This window comes from Ochotona princeps, chromosome 2 (assembly GCF_030435755.1).
Source record: "Ochotona princeps isolate mOchPri1 chromosome 2, mOchPri1.hap1, whole genome shotgun sequence".
NCBI classification, from domain to species: domain Eukaryota; kingdom Metazoa; phylum Chordata; class Mammalia; order Lagomorpha; family Ochotonidae; genus Ochotona; species Ochotona princeps.
Window position 1 is genome coordinate 35,634,459 of NC_080833.1, and position 18,714 is coordinate 35,653,172.

At 41.3% G+C, this 18,714-nt stretch overlaps 1 protein-coding gene across 2 annotated transcripts in view; it reads right to left on the bottom strand.

The window, feature by feature from the left end:
• TESK2 (testis associated actin remodelling kinase 2) overlaps nt 1-18,714 on the bottom strand; it is a 114,299-nt gene that overhangs the window by 71,938 nt on the left and 23,647 nt on the right. For both annotated transcript variants that reach the window (XM_004598935.3, XM_058680415.1), the window contains exon 3: nt 5,261-5,382. In XM_004598935.3, coding sequence (XP_004598992.1) covers nt 5,261-5,382 — 122 coding nt within the window. The remainder of the gene's footprint in view (nt 1-5,260; nt 5,383-18,714) is intronic.

The window sequence follows — 18,714 nt, forward strand, 5'->3', positions numbered from 1 at the left end:
TATACAACTTTTGAGGGCCTGACGAGGTAGCCTAGTGGCTAATGTCCTTGCCTTACATACACTGGTATCCCATAGGGGCGCTGGTTTGTATCCTGGCTGCACCACTTCCCTTTCCAGTTCCCTGCTTTTGGCCTGGGAAAGTAGTAGAGGATGGCCCAAAGCCTTGGGACCCTGTATCTGTGTGGGAGACCCGGAAGCAGCTCCTGGCTCCTGGCTTTGGATATGCTCAGCTCTGTCCATTGTAGCCACTTGAATCAGCGCATGGAAGATCTTATTCTCCTTCTCTCTGTAAATCTGCCTTTCCAATAAAAATAAATAAATCTTTTTTTAAAAAAAGAATTTTTGGATTAATTCTGAAATCAATGTGCACCACAACAAATTTTAAGAACTTAAATAATCAGAGCTATATATATCATGATGCTAGATGGAAGCAAAAAGAAGGGAAAAAAATCACTCACTCCAGGTAAAAATAAAGAAGGCTGAATTACAGTAAATTTATAAGCAAAGGAACTGTAGCATGAAGTTTTGAGGATTTAGGACTGAAGCTTAGCTTCTGATTAAAAAACAAGAAATGAAGAGATATAAAGATGACACAAGATGACTTTGGAATTGGTCAGGACAGGTAACTGGAAAGATGATTATCTTAACCAGATTAGGGAAACATCCTGCTTTCTTGCCACAGCATTAGGTGATGCTAGCCTGTTTCCTAATTGTATGGTTGGTTTCCTAAAGAGACTGTCCGGGAGGTCACAGGCCTCTACTTCTCTCTAATTCATCATCGCACTGCCTAGCAAACCTCTGTAATAAATACTTCCAAGAATACATTTGGTGAGTTGAAGGTATATTCTCAATTTTTAACAAAATGTTAATCACATTACAGTAAATGTGATTTGAAAGGCAACTAAAGGGCCCGGCACGGTGGCCTAGCAGCTAGAGTCTTCACGTTGAATGCTCTGGGACCCCATAATGGCGCCGGTTCTAATCCCGGCAGCGCTGCTTCCCATCCAGCTTCCTGCTTGTGGCCTGGGAACACAGTAGAGGACAGCCCAAAGCCTGGGACCCTGCACCTACATGGGAGACCCGGAGGAAGTTCCTGGCTCCTGACTTTGGATCAGCACAGCACCGGCTGTTGTGCTCACTTGGGGAGTGAACCATCAGACAGAAGATCTTCCTCTCTGTCTCTCCTCCTCTCTGTATATCTGACTTTGCAATAAAAAAAATTTTTTTTAAAAAAAGGCAACTAAAAAAAATTTTTTTTAATTTTGGACAAAAATTTTTAAATCAGAATATGACCTTAAAAAGTGTGCATAGGGCCAAGCACGATACCCTAGCAGCTAAATTCCTTGCCTTGAATGCACAGAGATTCTATACAGGCTCTGTTTCTAATCCTCATGATCCCGCTTCCCATTCAGCTCCCTGCTTGTGGCCTGGGAAAGCAGTTGAGGACGGCCCAGAGCCTTGGTACTCCACACCTCTATGGGAAACCTGGAGGAGGCTCCTGGCTCCTGGCTTCGGATCAGTGTAGCACCAGCCGTTGCGGCCGCTTGGGGAGTGAACCTTTGGATGGAATATCTTCTTCTCTGTCTCTCCTCTTCTCTGTATGCCGGCCTTTCTAATAGAAAATAAATAAATCTTTTTAAAAAAAAAAACTTGGTAAGAGCCAATATTCACAAACTCCAAAAACTCCTTATAAAAAAAAGTGTGCATAATAATGTGAAGGAGGAGTTCAAACAAAACACTAAATTTCTCATGGAATGAAGAATAACAAAGAGGTATGACAAAAAAATCCTGGTAGTGGTTCTCAGCAGGCCCACTGGGAGTAAAAGTGAGCAGGGTACAGAACTGGGTTGCTGATCTTGAGCACAAGACTTCTGGCATAAACAGGCTTATTCACAAGAGGGCCAAAACAATTGGTTCCAGCACTCAACAAAGAACCTCATTGTTCCTTTTTTAAACTGATAACTTAGAGCAACTGATGAAAAAACAGTTGATTTTAACCGTACCCATATACAAGTGTGTTAAAAGAAAAATACATACAGGGCCCGGCAGCGTGGCCGAGCAGCTAAAGTCCTCTCCTTGAAAGCCCCGGGATCCCATATGGGTGCCAGTTCTAATCCTGGCAGCTCCACTTCCCATCCAGCTCCCTGCCTGTGGCCTGGGAAAGCAGTCGAGGACGGCCCAAAGCTGACCCTGCACCCACGTGGGAGACCCGGAAGAGGTTCCTGGTACTCAGCTTTGGATCCGCATAGCACCGGCCATTGCAGCCACTTGGGGAGTGAATCATCGGACGGAAGATCTTCCTCTCTGTCTCTCCTCCTCTGTGTATATCTGACTTTGTAATAAAAATAAATAAATCTTTAAAAAAAAGTTAAAAAAAGAGAAAAATACATACAAAGAAATTTTATATACCTACTGTGACTTACCAAACCCACTTTTCCTTCCAAATAGAAATTTTAGAGGAAAGTAGATAAAACAAAAATGGGAAGTATGAGGTTGAGATAAAAAAAAAAAAGGAGAAAATTACAGAAATTCAGCTCATTCCCTCCTGCTGGGGTATACAATAGCTCTGGTGGTAGAGGACCAAGACCTATCTAAAGAGTCAGATGCCTGCTGTCTGGTAGGTCACACAGAGAGTCTCCTTCCCAGGCAGACCTTCCAAATCACTAGTGCAGTAATTTTCTGTCCTTAGGTACAGTTCTTACACAGAATTTCAATTTAAAACAGGTAAGAAATTAGCAGCGTTGGTGCGATGAAACAAAGAACAGACCCTCCTGTGTTCACAACTTGTCTCCAGAAGCCAGGTGCTAAGAAGCTATCTGTCTCAACAATTCTAGAGTTTCAAGAAATGAGTTCTTCAAAGTTTTAGTTTAATAACCTTGATTTGGGAGGAAATGCAGGCCCACACATCTGCTTCAGTTTCTGTATCTATAAAATAGATTTTAAAGTATCTATAGCTTAATTTAAAAAAAAAACAGACTAAGTGCTATACTAATAGTAATTACAAAATTTTATTTTTTTAAAGATTTACTTATTTTTATTGGAAAGGCAGATTTATAGAGAGAAGGGGATACAGAGAGAAAGGCCTTCTGTCCATTGATTCACTCTCCAAGTGACCACAACGGCCAGAGATGAGCCAACCCAAAGTCAGGAGCCAGGAGCCTCCTCTGGGTCTTCCACTCAGCACTTCTATACGGAATGCTAGCATTGCAGGCAGTGGCTAAATGTGGTGTACCACAACACTAGCCTTTCTTTCATATGCTCTCTGAGCTGATCTGGAGATGATCCCCATTCCCAACTTCCTTTAATTTAAAACAAGTAGTAGTTTTTGCTCTGGGCTACGTTTTCTAATATATACAAAAACCCATTAATTTTGTCTTGATCTTCACAATAAACAAACAGTTTATGTAAAGCCTCTGGCATAATAACTGTCTCAGTGTAACACATGAAAATTATGAGCATTGTTAAGCACAGTGGGTTTGTACTCTGAGGATGACTCTGTTTCTATTCTGCATAAACCATCTGTCTCAAACATTCTACGGTTTAAAAGCCTGGAAATGGATTACTTTTTTTTTTTTTTAAGAAGCTTTAATTGCTTATCTCTTTCATGTTTTTGTGCCTTCACTTTCATTGTGTATTTTGAATACAACAAAAGGAAATTATCCTAACCAGTGGCCTAGAGCGAAGTCCTCCTGATTTGTGTTACTCAGAGAGTACTATAAGTAATATAATCTTTTTTTATACCTTTGTGTGACTCCTCTAACCAAATTGAGCATGGCTAGATTCCATCCCTAAAATTCTTAGAATGTGTATTTCCTAAATGGTTTCTAATTATTGTAGCAATTTATTGTTGATACAATTAAAATAAATTGGGGGGTGCATGGCACGATAGCCTAGTGGCTAAATCTTGACTTGCATGTGCCAGCATCCCATATGGGTGCCAGTTCATGTCCCAGCCACCCCACCTCCCATCCACTTTTCTGCTTATTGCCTGGGACAGCAATTGAGGATGGCCCAAAGCCTTGGGAGCCTATACCCCTTGGGAAACCCAGAAAAAATTCCTGGCTCCTGGCTTCAGATTGGCTCAGTTCTGGCTCTTGTGGCCACTTGGTTAGTGAATCAGTGAATCTAAGATCTTTCTCTCTGTCTCTCCCCTTCCTCTATAAATATATGACTTTTCATTAAAAATAAATAAATCTTTTTTAAAAAAACTAAAATAGGGCCCTGGCGGCGTGGCCTGGCGGCTAAAGTCCTCGCCTTGAACAGGCCGGGATCCCATATGGGTGCTGGTTCTAATCTCAGCAGCTCTGCTTCCCATCCAGCTCCCTGCTTGTGACCTGGGAACACAGTCGAGGATGGTCCAAAGCCTGGGACCCTGCACCCATGTGGGAGACGCGGAGAAGTTCCTGGCTCCTGGCTCCTGGCTTTGGATCGGCGCAGCGCCAGTCGTTGCAGTCACTTGGGGAGTGAATCATCGGACGGAAGATCTTCCTCTCTATCTCTCCTCCTCTATATATATCTGACTTTGTAATAAAAATAAATAAATCTTAAAAAAAAAGAAAATAGTTGTAACAGCCAGGACTGAACCAATCCAAAACCAGGAGCCAGACTTCCACCCATCTCCCACATGGTTGTCAAGGGTCCAAGTGGTAGTTTAACCAGTGCTGCCAAAACATTGGCCCCTAAACCCTAATATACATTGAATTAGATTATCTTACTTGGTCTCATTTAGAAATATACTTTCTTTGTTATAGCAAAGATAATTAAGGTTTAAATTTAGATACTGATTACTAGAGAAAGTGATCATATAACCTTATTTTATATATATAGTATCTATATAAATGGTATGTTATATATGTGTACAAAATTCTCAAGTAAGGGCTAAAAGTTAAGGGCAGACTATTTGAGGGCAAAATCTCATTTTTATTTTCACTAATTTAATTATGAGTCCTTGTACAGCAATGAGGAAAATTAAATGGCCATATAAAGAGTACTCTTTTCAATTTGACTGGAAACAATTGTTCTAATGAACTGCTACTAAAACTACAATTAAACATCTTGAGAAACAGAAGAAACTGCTTTATTAAATATACTTAATTAGTAGGAGATTAAGTCTGAATAAATACAACAAAACTTAGAACACAGCTAAACCACAGCAAGATAGATTAACCATGATAATCTCTTTTTAACAGTCAGTGGTGGGCTCGGCCTCCAGCACCCTGTCAGCAGCCTCACTGATACCCAGGAAGAAAGAAGTCATTACCTAAGGATGTTGGGATGGGAGAGTCTGTTCATGAGCTGTACTTCTTTCAGCATGTTTGCCCGGTTACTGCTTAAGGTATTCATCTTAAGAGCCATCACCTGACCCGAAGCTCGGTGGCGCACCTAAAAAATAAAACAGAGTAACAAAAGAGGGTCAAAGGTAGCAGGTAGGAGGCCGAAGTCTCCTCATACAGAATATGACCAAGAGGTTTCAGCGCCAGTTAAGATAAAACAGACATCTAATTACATTAGAGTCTTTCTCTTAATGAAGAATTTATTCCATACACAGTCAAAAAACTGTTTCATATTGACCTGATCAGATGTTTAGTAACATTTCAAGAAATCACATATTTTTTAATACCCTAGGGAAAAAAATGACGAGTTTTTTTATTGCTTCCTTATACTGGTGAATTTTAATATACCAACAGGAAAAAATATCATCAGTGAAGTTTTAAGAAAACACCAAAAAATATATGCATGGCCTCATCTTACATTTAATATAGTATAAAACTGTCTTCATAAAACATTTAAATTCACATACTTTAATGCACCATATCCACCAGTGCAGCTTAAAATTAGATCTATAAGAAAAAATGCATGGTATGTTAAATACAGAAAGGAGTCAGTAAACCTTTTACAGCTAATATTGTAGTAACTCAGCCCAAAGTACCTTATACTCACTTAAACATACACAGCAGACATGTGCCATACTGCTCACACTATTATCTACATGGACTGAGAAAGTCTGTTACTAAAGACATTCACCTTCTACAGAAGTCAATCCATTTTACATGTATAAATATTATTCGCTCATTTCAGTACATACTCCACAGGCTTTTAAAAACTATAAGCTTTACTTACAAGAAAAGTATGTTTCCACCCTCTAAACATGGTCTCATAACAGCAAAATAAGATTACCAAGGGGAATATTTTTTCCTTACACGATGAAGCTCAATCATTCACTGAGATGTGTGTTTCCTGCTGAAGAACTGTGAACAAGGCAGCAGAAAACTTACATAAAGTTCCAAAGACCTCATTACTTCTCAGTTACAAAAAAAAAAGATTCATTTCAGATCCTGCACAATGTCATATTATGGACTTTAGGAATGTTGTCCAGGGTGTTATACTTGACCAAATGGGATTCTAGCAGAAAATAAGATAACCTACTTACTATTCAATCTCCACAAACTCCCTGAAATAGCCCCAGAAGTTCAATATATCTATGAGTGTGTAACACACATCTTAGTTTAACTTTTAATTCAAAGACACAGTTTTTTAAAAGTAGCCAGTCAGAAGGCAAGAGCCACAGAAGCTCTGATTCGCAATACGGAGGCAGAGGCCTGGCTGCCTCCCCCCTCTTCTAGATCTCTCAGTGTGATTTGGAATCCAACTCCCTTCTCAGTGCATCAATGATTCTGTTGTCATGTACCTCGTGATTGATGAAAGAAAACTAGCTTTCCTTTTCAGATCCTGCATGGATAAGTTAAAAGAAACATTTATACACAAAGAACTCACTGACAGTATTTTTCCAACTCTATTTACAGACGACATCTGTGTTTTAATAAGGGCTTTCTATCTGAAAGTCATTTTTTTTCCATTACCTGAAAACTGTCATTCTGAGTTTTTAACAAAATGTTCACTTTCAACAAAGCATGCTATTAAAAACCATGTACAATTCAGGGATAAGCAATTTACATCTCAAACTAGAAAAAAAGCCCGCTTCTTTAAAGAAATGAACAAGACTCTGATGTAGATAACTTACTTCATTTTGATCTTTAGCTGCATGAAATATTCTTTCTCTTCCTTTCCCCTGGCCCCACCCAGAAATTCCCCTTATCTTTGAAGACCACACCCAAATAGTTCCTCCTCAAATCTTTCTTCACTGTCATTAGAAACTATTTATGGTTTCTTTCTTTGCTCTGAACATTTATAACATCATGTATGGTAAGTATAATACTCATCACATGGTTGTATATTCTCAAGCTATTAAGCACCATAAGATCAGGGTCTATACTAAATTCATCTCGCTCACTCAGCCTGGATGGAGTCCCCAGGTATTTTGCTTCTGATCCAGTTCCTTGCCAGTGCACACTCTTGGAGGCAGCAAGCAATTGCTCAAGGACTTGAGTCCCCGTAATCCATGTAGGACACCTAGATTGAGTCCAGGCTTCTGGCTTCATACTGGCCCAGTTCCAACTGCTAGAGGCATTTGGGGAGTAAACCCTCCACATCTCTTACTCTATCTTTGCCAATAAAATTTTAAAATTGATAAGAATGATCAATAACTACTTAAAGTGAATGATTATAGCCCCCCCCCAAAAAAAACAAAATGACATTATGTGGACAAAAATTAGGAACAGTTTCTCTCCTTAGCAAACACTTATAACAGATGTAAAAACTAAATCCAGAGGTAAAGATAATGTCCAGGGACCCGGTACGGTGGCCTAGTGGTCTAAGTCCTCGCCGTGAAAGTGCCAGAATCCCATATGCGCACCAGTTCTAATCCTGGCAGCTCCACTTCCTATCCAGCTCCCTGCTTGTGGCCTGGGAAAGCAGTAGAGGACGGTCCAAAGCTTTGGGACCCTGCACCCATGTGGGAGATGTGGAAAAGCTCCTGGCTCCTGGCTTTGGATTGGCACAGCACCAGCCGTTGCAGTCACTTGGGGAGTTAATCATCATACAGAAGATCTTCCTCTCTGTCTCTCCTCCTCTATGTATATCTGACTTTGTAATAAAAATAAATAAATCTTAAATAAAAGACAATGTCCAGATCTGCAGCTACAAATCACAGTCAAATGAATGCATGCAGCTTATGTAACTGATAATCTTTTATTAATATCTTCAGATATATTCAAATAATTGAAAATATTATCACCCTCAATAAAACAAGACACTATACTAGATGCTAAGATTACATGTTAACATAAGACATTGACTTCACAGATTTCCCAGAAACTCATGCTCCCAAAATGCAGTTTATCTTGCCTTGCATCTTTTGAAAAATGTTTATTTATTTATATTTATTTGAAAAGCAGTGTGTGTGTGTGTGTGTGTGTGTGTGTGTGTGTGTCTGTGTGTGTAGAGAGAGAGAAAAAGAGAGAAGGAGAATCTTCCATCCACTGGTTCACTTCCCAAATGCTCACAACTGCCAAAGCTGAACAAAGCTGACACCAGTAGCTGGGAACTCCATTCAGATCTCCCACACAGCTGACAGGGACTGAGGCACTAGAGCCATTGTCTGCTGTCTCTCACAAAGCTGGACTGGAAGCAGAGCAAGGCTCCATCCCAGATACTCTAATATGGGACACAAGCATCCCAAGTGGTGCTTTAACCTGCCGTGGCAAAACATCTATCCTTTGCTCTCCATCCTAAAGTCTCCAAGGGCTCACCACTACCTGAAAATATGGTCTAAACATTTTAGCAAAACTAAATCCATCCAGTGCTCCCTGTTTATCCTCCCTCTCCTTAACTTCAGCTATTACATACTGTTGTAACTTGTTCCATACACACCATTCTTTCGTATACTTTCTTGCCTTAAAATATGCTGTTCTTTTTTACTTTATGCAGTTTCCAATCCCTCAGCCTCATCCCGACCTTTCTTACAGATTTCATTCAATTATTCAGGATTTTTTAAAAATCTCTTTCTTTAGGGAAATGCCACTTTACTTCAAGAAAAGTTAGATGACTCCATTCTGTGTTATCTTAATACAATACAATTATCTATTACAGCACCTTCATAGTATCTGCTGTTAAGTGTGTCAATCTATACCTTATATGGCCAAAAATAAGCATCATTTCATCCATTTCTTTATCCCACAGAGTACTGCCTTAGCATGCCGTTCACTCCCCCCACATACAACCTTCTGATATGTAGAATTTATTCTCATACGGATATACCTAGATTGTTGTTAAAAGATTCCAAGCATATGTAGAAAATAAAGGTTCAGTAACAGCTATATAACTAGCAACAGTTGCTATATTATTTACTATAATTATTTACTATAGACTCTGAGATTTTAAAAATATAGATCACAAGTAATTCAAAATGTCATCTCCATTATTTATTATTTACCCTAACCTACCTATGTTGCATTTAAAGAAACATATTGACATGTAAATGACTGAATTAATAGATATATATTTAATTTCGTCTTAATTTATATTTTTCAAAGCCAAATTATTTGCAGTTGATGGTACCTAAACATTTTTAATAACAAACCACATGTGATACACTTCAACCTTTGTTAATGTAATATGAAATCAAGTTGAGAATCTTTTCTCTGGCACAGTTCCTAGCATTTAGAAGCTGTTGATTAATCCAAAAATGCTGAATTTTTTTAAATTTATTTATTATTTTTAATTCATTAATTACATTGTATTATGTAACACAGTTTCATAGGTACTTGGATTCTCCCCACCCCTCCCCAAACCCTCCCACCATGGTGGATTCCTCCACCTTGTTGCATAACCACAGTAAAAATGCTGAATTTAAATTGCTAACTTGAGTCAGGAAGTTTGTTTTCTAGTAGGAGAGAAAAGCAGAACTTCATGAGTAAGAAAAATTGTAAGGAGATACTTTAATACAGCAAGAATAACAATATAAGTTATTAGAAAGCAGCTATCCTAAAGTTAGCTATTAAATGAGTGACTTGGACTTTTCATCAAGAAGTCACAGCAAACAATAAATATACAGTAAGCTGGTATAGCAACATTAAAATCAGGCAAAAAAACCCATAAATTTAAGGGGAAAAATTTCTCAAAAAATAATTCAGCAATATTAAAGCAACTTTGCTCTCCATTCTTCGCTAAGATGCCCACCTGGCCTGTTAGGAATATTCTTTTCATTAAACTTTACTACCTTACTCACTGTTCTCTGAACCACATCTGATACTTTTTTTCTTGTGCAGGCAAGACCTCTGACACAGCTGTATCTGATAACATCTAGCTAAAGATGTGCCAGTTTAAGTTCCATCTATTCTGCTTCTGATCCAGCTTACGGCTAATGCACCAGGGAAGGCAGCAGATGACGGCTCAAGTACTTGGGTTCCTGGCACCCACGGAGGAATGCCGGATTGAGTTCCTAGCTCCTGACTTGCACTGGCCTAGCCCTGGCTGTCGTTGCCATTTGGGGAATGAACAGGTGGATGGAAGATCACTGTCTTCTCTGTGTCTTTTTTAATTAAGTAACTCAATTGTTTTTGAAACAAACAAAACAACACCCCCAAATTATCATGAAATAAAATTAGACAGTTAATAAAAACATCAATGAAAATAAATTTACATATTTGGAGATCAAAACATGTATCATTCCATAATTCATGGGTTTTAGAAGGTCATAACAGAAATTGTAAACTATTTAGAACCAAATGATATAGCCTGTATGCTAAAATGTGTGTAATATAGCAAACATGGTACTTAATAGGCAATGAACTAACAAGCATTAATTTATTGAGCAAATGTATTTATTAACAAGATAGCATATTATTACAATGCTTATTATATGCTAGAATATTGTAGAGGTATCAGCAGAATGCTAAGAGATCATAGAGTGGAAGCAATCAATTCTCTTCCGCTCCCTGGTGCAAAGTAATGTTCTCTAGCCTCAGCATTTTAAGTTATTTTTTTGTATGCCTCCACGTATATCATTTCCAGGAACACTTTAATAAATTAAGTGAATTAAGTTGTACATACAATTTAATGTACATTCAGTTTTTATTTTTCCAGCAGCAAAACAAATAAGGTAAATGAGCCTGGGACATATTTCTGCACAGCAAAATGCACACAGTACAACTTGCCTGATTAATTATTTTTTAAAGCCCTCTGGTGCTGTACTCAGCCCACAAGAGGCATCTGTAAATCATTAAGTAATACATTGAAAGAGAGACAAATAGAGATCTCAGATCTTCTGAATCACTCCTCAAGACTTATAATGGCCTGTCCCGGGCCAGGTCAAAACCAGGAACTAGGAAATCAATTCAGGTCTCCCATACAAATGACATGGATCCAGGTACTTGAGCCATCACCTGTTCTCCAGCATATGGATTATCAAGAAGCCGGACTTGGAAGTTGGGCTGGTACTTAAAACAGGAACAGAAATATATGAATCTGGGCATTCCAAGTGGCATATTTAAAAAAAAAAAAAAACCTTTTTTAAGATTTATTTTATGTTTTATTGGTAAGTCAGATATACAGAGAGGAGGAGAGACAAAAGAGGAAGATCTGGCATATCCGAAGCCAGGAGCCAGGAGCCTCTTCCTGGTGTGCCATGCAATTGCAGGATCCCAAGGCTCTGGACCGTCCTCCACTGCTTTCCAGGCTATAAGCAGGGAGCTGGATGGAAAGTGGGCAGCCAGGATTGGAACTGGTGCCCATATGGGATCCTGGCGTGTACAAGGTGAGGAATTTAACCGCTAGGCTACAGTGCTGGGCACATGGCATCTTTTTTTTCTTTTTTAAGATTTAGTTAATTTTATTGGAAAGGCAGAGTTACAGAGAAAGAGAGATCTTTAATTTAGTGGTTCATTCACCAAATGGCTGCAATAGCCGGAAATGGACCAACCCAAAGTCAGCAACCTGGAGCCTCTTCCAGGTTTCCCACCCAGGTGCAGCGTCCCAAGCACCTGAGCCATCCTCTGCAGCTTTCTCAGGCCATTATCAGCTAGGACTTGAATCAGTGCCCACAAGGAATGCTGGTGCAACAGGTGATGGATTAGGCTACTATCCCAAGGTGTCACCCCCCCGCAAAAAAGTGGTATCTTAACTGCTGTGCCAAATGGATGTCCCTGAAAAATTCTTTACTAATTAATATCGTAGCTTTACACATAAACTCTGAACCAACTTAAATGTACTGAATATAAGCAAAAGCTGTAACCACAACTACTGCATACAAACTGCAAGTATACATGGAACACAATATTTGAAGTTTCATTGCATTTTTTTATGTTTGTTGGTCTATTTTAACCTACTCAGAAGGCAGAGAAAAAAAAAACAGATCTCCCATTTATTGGTAAAGTAACCCAATCCTCCCAACAGTAGGGGCTGGGCCAGACTGAAGCCAGAATCCCAACTCAGTCCAAGTTTCCCATATGGTGGCAGAGGCCCAGCCACCTGAGTTATCCTCTGAATTGGAAGCTGAGCAGCCTGAGTAAGCAGCACTGCAATGTGGGATGTGGAATCTCAAGTGGCAGCTTAATCCACTGTACCACAATGCCTACCTAAGTTTCATATTTAAACACATCGATAGAGTGCCTGGCAAGGTAGCCGAGCAAATCCAGTCCTCATCTCGCATGCACCAGGATCCTATATGGGTGCTGGTTCTAATCCTGGCAGCCCCACTTCCCATCCAGCTCCCTGCTTGAGGCCTGGGAAAGCAGTCAAAAAGCCCAAAGCTTTGGGACTCTACACCCGTGTGGGAGACCCTGAAGAGGCACCTGACTCCTGGCTTCAGAGTGCCTTAGCTCCAGCCATTGCAGCCACTTGGGGAGTGAACTCGCAGACAGAAGATCTTTTTCTCTGTCTCTCCTCCTCTCTGTATATCTGACTGTCCAATAAAAACAAATTTTTTTTAAAAAATCAATACATACAACCAAAAACAGAGAGCTCCCTGAAATTTCTGTACTTCAAAAAGGTTGCAAAACCAGATGAATGCAATAGGGAAAAAATAGTAAGACATGTTCACTTATTTGAAAGGCAATGTCACAGACAAAAGAGGTGAAAAGAGGTCTTCCATTTGCTGGCTCTCTCCACAAATGGCCACAATGGCTGGGGCAGGGCCAGCAGAAGGCAGGAGCCATGTTTCCCATTTGGGTGCATGGGCCCAAACATTTGTGTCATCTTCTGCTGCTTGCCCAGACCATTAGCAGGGTAATCCATATGGGAGGTTGGCATCACAGCCAGTGACTTCACCTGCTATACCATAATGTCTGCGCCAATATATAAATCTCTTTGTAACAAGTATAAAACAAAATAACATTTCATGTACTACATTGTTCTCCCTACTTGCCCTGAAACTACAACCACTGGGCCCAGCTAAATCCTAGCCTTATATCTGCCGAGATCCCATATGGGGACCAGTTCATTTTCCGGCTGTTCCACTTCCCATCCATTTCGCTGCGTGTGGCCTGGGAAAGCAGTAGAGGATGGCCCAAAACCTTGGGAACTTACACATGCATGGGATACCCAGAAGAAACTCCTGGGTCCTGGTTCCAGATTGGTTTAGCTCCGGACACTGTGGCCACTTAGGGAATGAACCAATGACGGGAGATCTTTTCTGTCTTCTTTCTTCCTCTCTGTGTATCTGCCTTCCCAATAAAAAATAAAATAAAATAAAATAAATATCTTGGGGGAAAAAAAAACTACAGGGCCTGTCACAGTAGCCTAATGGATAAAGTCCTTGCTTTGCATCCACCAGGATCCCAGATGGATACCAGTTCGTATCCCAGCAGCTCCACTTCCCATCCAGCTCCCTGCTTGAGGCCTGGGAAAGCAGTCGAGGACTGTTTTGTCTTGGGACCCTGGATCTGCATGGGAAACCTGGAAAAAGTTCCTAGCTCCTGACTTCAGATGGGCTCAGATCTGGCCATCTGGGGAGTGAATCAGCAGATAGAAGATCTTCCTCTCTGTCTCTCCTCCTCTCTGTATATTTGATTTTTCAATAAAAATAAATAAATCTTTAAAAAAAATAGCAATAACAAGAAACTGGAATCAGGAACAGAGCTGGGGCTAAATCCCAGGCATACCATTATAGAATGTAGGTGTCCCACGTGGCATCTTAACCACTGCACCAAACATCTGCCCCTGAATTGTTTTAAAGAAATACAAATAAGCTATATAAGCCCACATTCGATGTAAACTCATCAGTCAACCTTTGTTTTGCTATGTAGACAAACTAAACATCCTTAAATTACCTATATAATTCATATCTTCCACAACAAAAGTCAAATATTTCCTTTTATTGCCACTGATATGCCTTTCATTTACCTGACCTTTAAAGCTATATAATCATCTGTACTTTGTAATCAAATCATCTGTACTTTGTAATCAAAGATAGAAATTAATCAACTAGTTGTGCCCTATAGCTATTAGATCAGGAATTGGCAAATCATTTCTGTAGAGAGAAAAACAGTAAACATTTTAAGTTTTAAGGACGATATGTGCTCTGTTCTAACTATTCAATTTGCAACTGGAGCACAAAAGTAGTCACAGAAAATATAATTAACAAGGACAAGTGTTAACTCAGGTCTTAAGACTCCTGCATCCACCAGGCCGGTTCAGATCCCAACACCATCTGGTGTTATGGAGAACCAGGGTAGATGTGGGACTGACTAGGCTAGGTCTCACTCCCCTACTGAGCCATGTGTGAGCTGTATGTGGGTATCGATGAGCCATGGCTAGGCTGAAACATCCAACAACAAGAACCAGAATGGGGTGAAAGCCAACCAGGAAAAGCCACTGTTCCTGCTAGGACAGGAGGTGAACCAAGTAGGGTTGGTTCAAGAACCCCCTGGCAAGCGCAAAATCTGGCATTGGGAGGGGTTCTGATGGAGGAGCCTGGGCAACTCCTCTGGCAGGACACAGTCCCTGCAGGTAAGCGCAAGAAGCATGATAGGAAACAGCCCAGAATAGGCCATGGAAAGTCTCCCACTGGCATGCATTCGGCATGGGTCAGGAGCAGACCAGGCTGAATCAGTTCATGTCATCCACTGGCAAATCCGATCACCAGAACAGAGTGTGGGATGGGCCGGGTTTGGTTGCGACAAAACCAGTACACATTATGGAATGCCAGGGCGTGGTTGCCTGTACTGGATGTGAATGCAGCACCCATCCAGCACACATGAGATCCAGAAAGGAAGGGGCAGAGCTGGCGGGGGGATTAAGGGGCTGGTCCCCTCGCCGGACAGCTACTCCCACTGGAGAGCGTGGGCTGGGATAGAGACAGACCCGACTAAGCAAGGCTACAACACCTGTGTGCTGCATGTGGACTAGATCAGGGCCACAGCATCAGATGGCAGAAGCTGGCACTGGGGACTAATTCTGTCGAGTCAAATCACAGGACCACCTAAAGAGTGCATAAACCGGGACAGAGAGACCTGGGAGGGAAAAGTGGGTTCCCCCTTCTTGGGTCACTATTCCCGTGGGAGGGCATGAAAACTAGGACAGGGGCTGGGATGGCTAGATAGAGAGGTACTCAACAACATCTGTGAGGGCTGGATGGTTGAATTGGTTAGATAGAACTAAGCTTTAATACCCATTGACAAGTACCGGAGCCAAATGGGATGGGGGACAGACTGGTCTTCTGCTACACATACTGGCAAACCAGGGTAGGGGGCAGGCCTGGTGGGGGTTATTGTGGGTCGCCCCGACTAGACTGCAGCTCCCACTGGTTGATGTAAGGGCCGAACCAGACTGGACTGCAACACCCATTGGTTCCAGTGCAACTCGGGACTGAAAACAGAACCAATCCAGCAATTGCAACCACCAGCTGATGGGGTGATGGACTGTGCCGGGCCCTGTGCTTGCTAAAACATACAAGAAACTAATCTGGGAATACCTCAAAGTATCTTTGGAGATCTCCCCAATCGAACTGCTGGACTCAGAACTCTAACCAAGAAAAGACAGAAGACAGAACAGGACAATCATTCATCTCAGCTATATGTTGGCAGCGAAATATGGGGCAAACGGAGACTTTATGATGGACCATATCAATCAGTAGACGACCTCATCGAGTGAAACTGGCAGTGATTCATAACTGGAGAACTATTAACACCACTCAAGCACATATCTCAGAGCATGCCCCACATCCGGGACTCGGGGTGGGCGGGAAACCGGGTGGGGCTTCTCCCTCAATATCCCCCTTTACCTCAGATACAAGATGGAAACAATATTGACATAATAGCATTACCCACTTCCCTATCCTCCTGAACCTTTTTTTTCTTTTTTTTCTTCTTTTTCCTTTAACTGTAATTAACTATGTAAAGATTGTCAACAACAATACAATAAAATAGATTAAAAAAAAAAAAAGACTCCTGCATCCCACATCACAGTGCCTAGTTTTGAAATTTGTATCAGAGCACTGGTTCAGACCAAAACTACTCCATTTCCAACGGCACACTCACAGCTAATGTACCTGGGAAAGCAGCAAAAAATGGCCCAAGTGCTTGGGCTCAATACCCATGTAGGAGAGTTCCTGTTTCCTGGTTTTGGCCAGGCCCAGTTCCAGCTACTGCAGCCCTTCGTCTCTCCAATGGGAAGCAGCAAAGGTCAGCAGAACCCTGGGCAGTGCTTCTGGAGGCTGTGACACTGACATTAACAGAGTTTTTGCCTTGCACATGCACCAGGATCCCTTATGGGTACCAGTTCATGTCCCAGCTGCTCCATTTCCCACCCAGCTACCTGCTTGTGGCCTGGAAAAACAGTCAAGGAAGGCCCAAAGCCTTGGGACAGAGACCTGCACCCATGTGGGAGACCTGTAAGAAGCTCCTGGCTCCTGACTTCAGATCAGCTCAGTTCTGGCCATTGCAGCCATTTGGGAAGTGAACCAGCAGATGGAAGATTTTTCTATCTGTCCTTATCTCTGTAAATCTGCCTTTCCAATAAAAATAAATAAATCTTAAAAAAAAATGTGGGATGGCCAAACAAGAGGAAACTTTAAAACATAAATGCATATATCAAAATATTTATGTGGGCCTGGCATGATAGCGTAGCAGTTAAGTTCCTCGCCTTGAACACACCGGGATCCTATATGGGCGCTGGTTCTAATCCCGGCAGCCCTGCTTCCCATCCAGCTCCCTGCCTGTGGCCTCGGAAAGCAGTAGAAGACTGCCCAAAGCTTTGGGACCCTGCAACCCGTGTGGGAGACCTGGAAGAAGCTCCTGGCCCCTGACTTCAGATTGGCTCAGCTCCAGCCGTTGCGGCCGGTTGGGGAGTGAACCATTGGATGGAAGATCTTCCTCTCTGTCTCTTCTTCTCTCTGTATATCTGCCTTTCCAATAAAAATAAAATAAACTTTAAATATTATGTAATATTTATATTATAACTAACTGAAATAAGAATAAAATTCCAATAGCTAGAGAAAACAAATAAAAAATACAGACCTAAGGGTGTAGGCAAAAGTAAATGAAGATAGAGGTAGAAAACTGTGAACTATAAAGCACACACAAACAGATGATAATCAGGAGAATCAAAAAGTAATTATTTGACTGTCAAGTTCTGCCCAGAGTGTAGTAAACAGCAGGTCTGACAAACATTCAAAGTTAAATTTCCTCAGGGTAGGTACAGGGGAAGGATCAATGAGCCTCTATGGCTATATTCTTAATCTGTAGAATTGTGCCTAGTCCCCACAATCTTTCTTAAGCCTTTTCTTTATCAAACAACAGGAACAAAGTTAATGTAGGTGAGGAACAGGGAATATCTTTTGAAAGTAAACCTAAAATTTAAAAATTGGAAGGCTTCTGGACCAATTCTAAGAGAGTAGCAGAATTCTAATATCAAAATGAACATAGCATTAAAAAAAAACCATAGGACAATCTCTCATGAACATAGATATAGGGCCCGGCACCGTGGCCTAGCAGCTAAAGTCCTCGCCTTGAAAGCCCCGGGATCCCATATGGGCGCCGGTTCTAATCCCAGCTGCTCCACTTCCCATCCAGCTCCCTGCTTGTGGCCTGGGAAAGCAGTCGAGGACGGCCCAACGCATTGGGACACTGCACCCGCGTGGGAGATCTGGAAGAGGTCCTGGTTCCCGGCTTCAGATCGGCGCGCACCGGCCTGTTGTGGCTCACTTGGGGAGTGAATCATCGGACAGAAGATCTTCCTCTCTGTCTCTCCTCCTCTCTGTATATCTGACTTTGTAATAAAAATAAATCTTTAAAAAAAAAACATAGATATAAAATCCTACACAAAATATTAGCAAGTCAAATTCAACAGTGTACGAGAAGGGTATAGTAGCCTCTCATACTCATAGATTCTATATCCACAGATTTTTTTTGGTCACTATACTCCAAATAATACAGGTTAATAATTTACATTTATATACATTTTATCAAATATAAGTAATCTTAAAGTATGTGTAAGGATGTGCCTAAGTTATATGCTAAAACAATTTACTTTCTTTAAAATATTGATTTATTTTTATTGAAAAATCAGATATACAGAGAGGAGGAGAGACAGAGAGGAAGATCTTCTATCTGTTGGTTCACTCCCCAAGTGGCCACATTGGCTAGAGCTGAGCCCATCTGATGCCAGGAGCCAGGAACTTTATCCAGGTTTCCCACACAGATCCAGGGTCCCAAGGCTTTGGGCCATCCTCGACTGCCTTCCCAGGCCTCAAACAGGGAGCTGGATGGGAAGCGGGGCAGCCGGGACACGAACTGGCACCTATATGGGATCTCAGAAAGTGGAAGACAAGGACTTTAGCCACGAGGCTACCACACCAGGCCCAACTCAATTTACTTTATA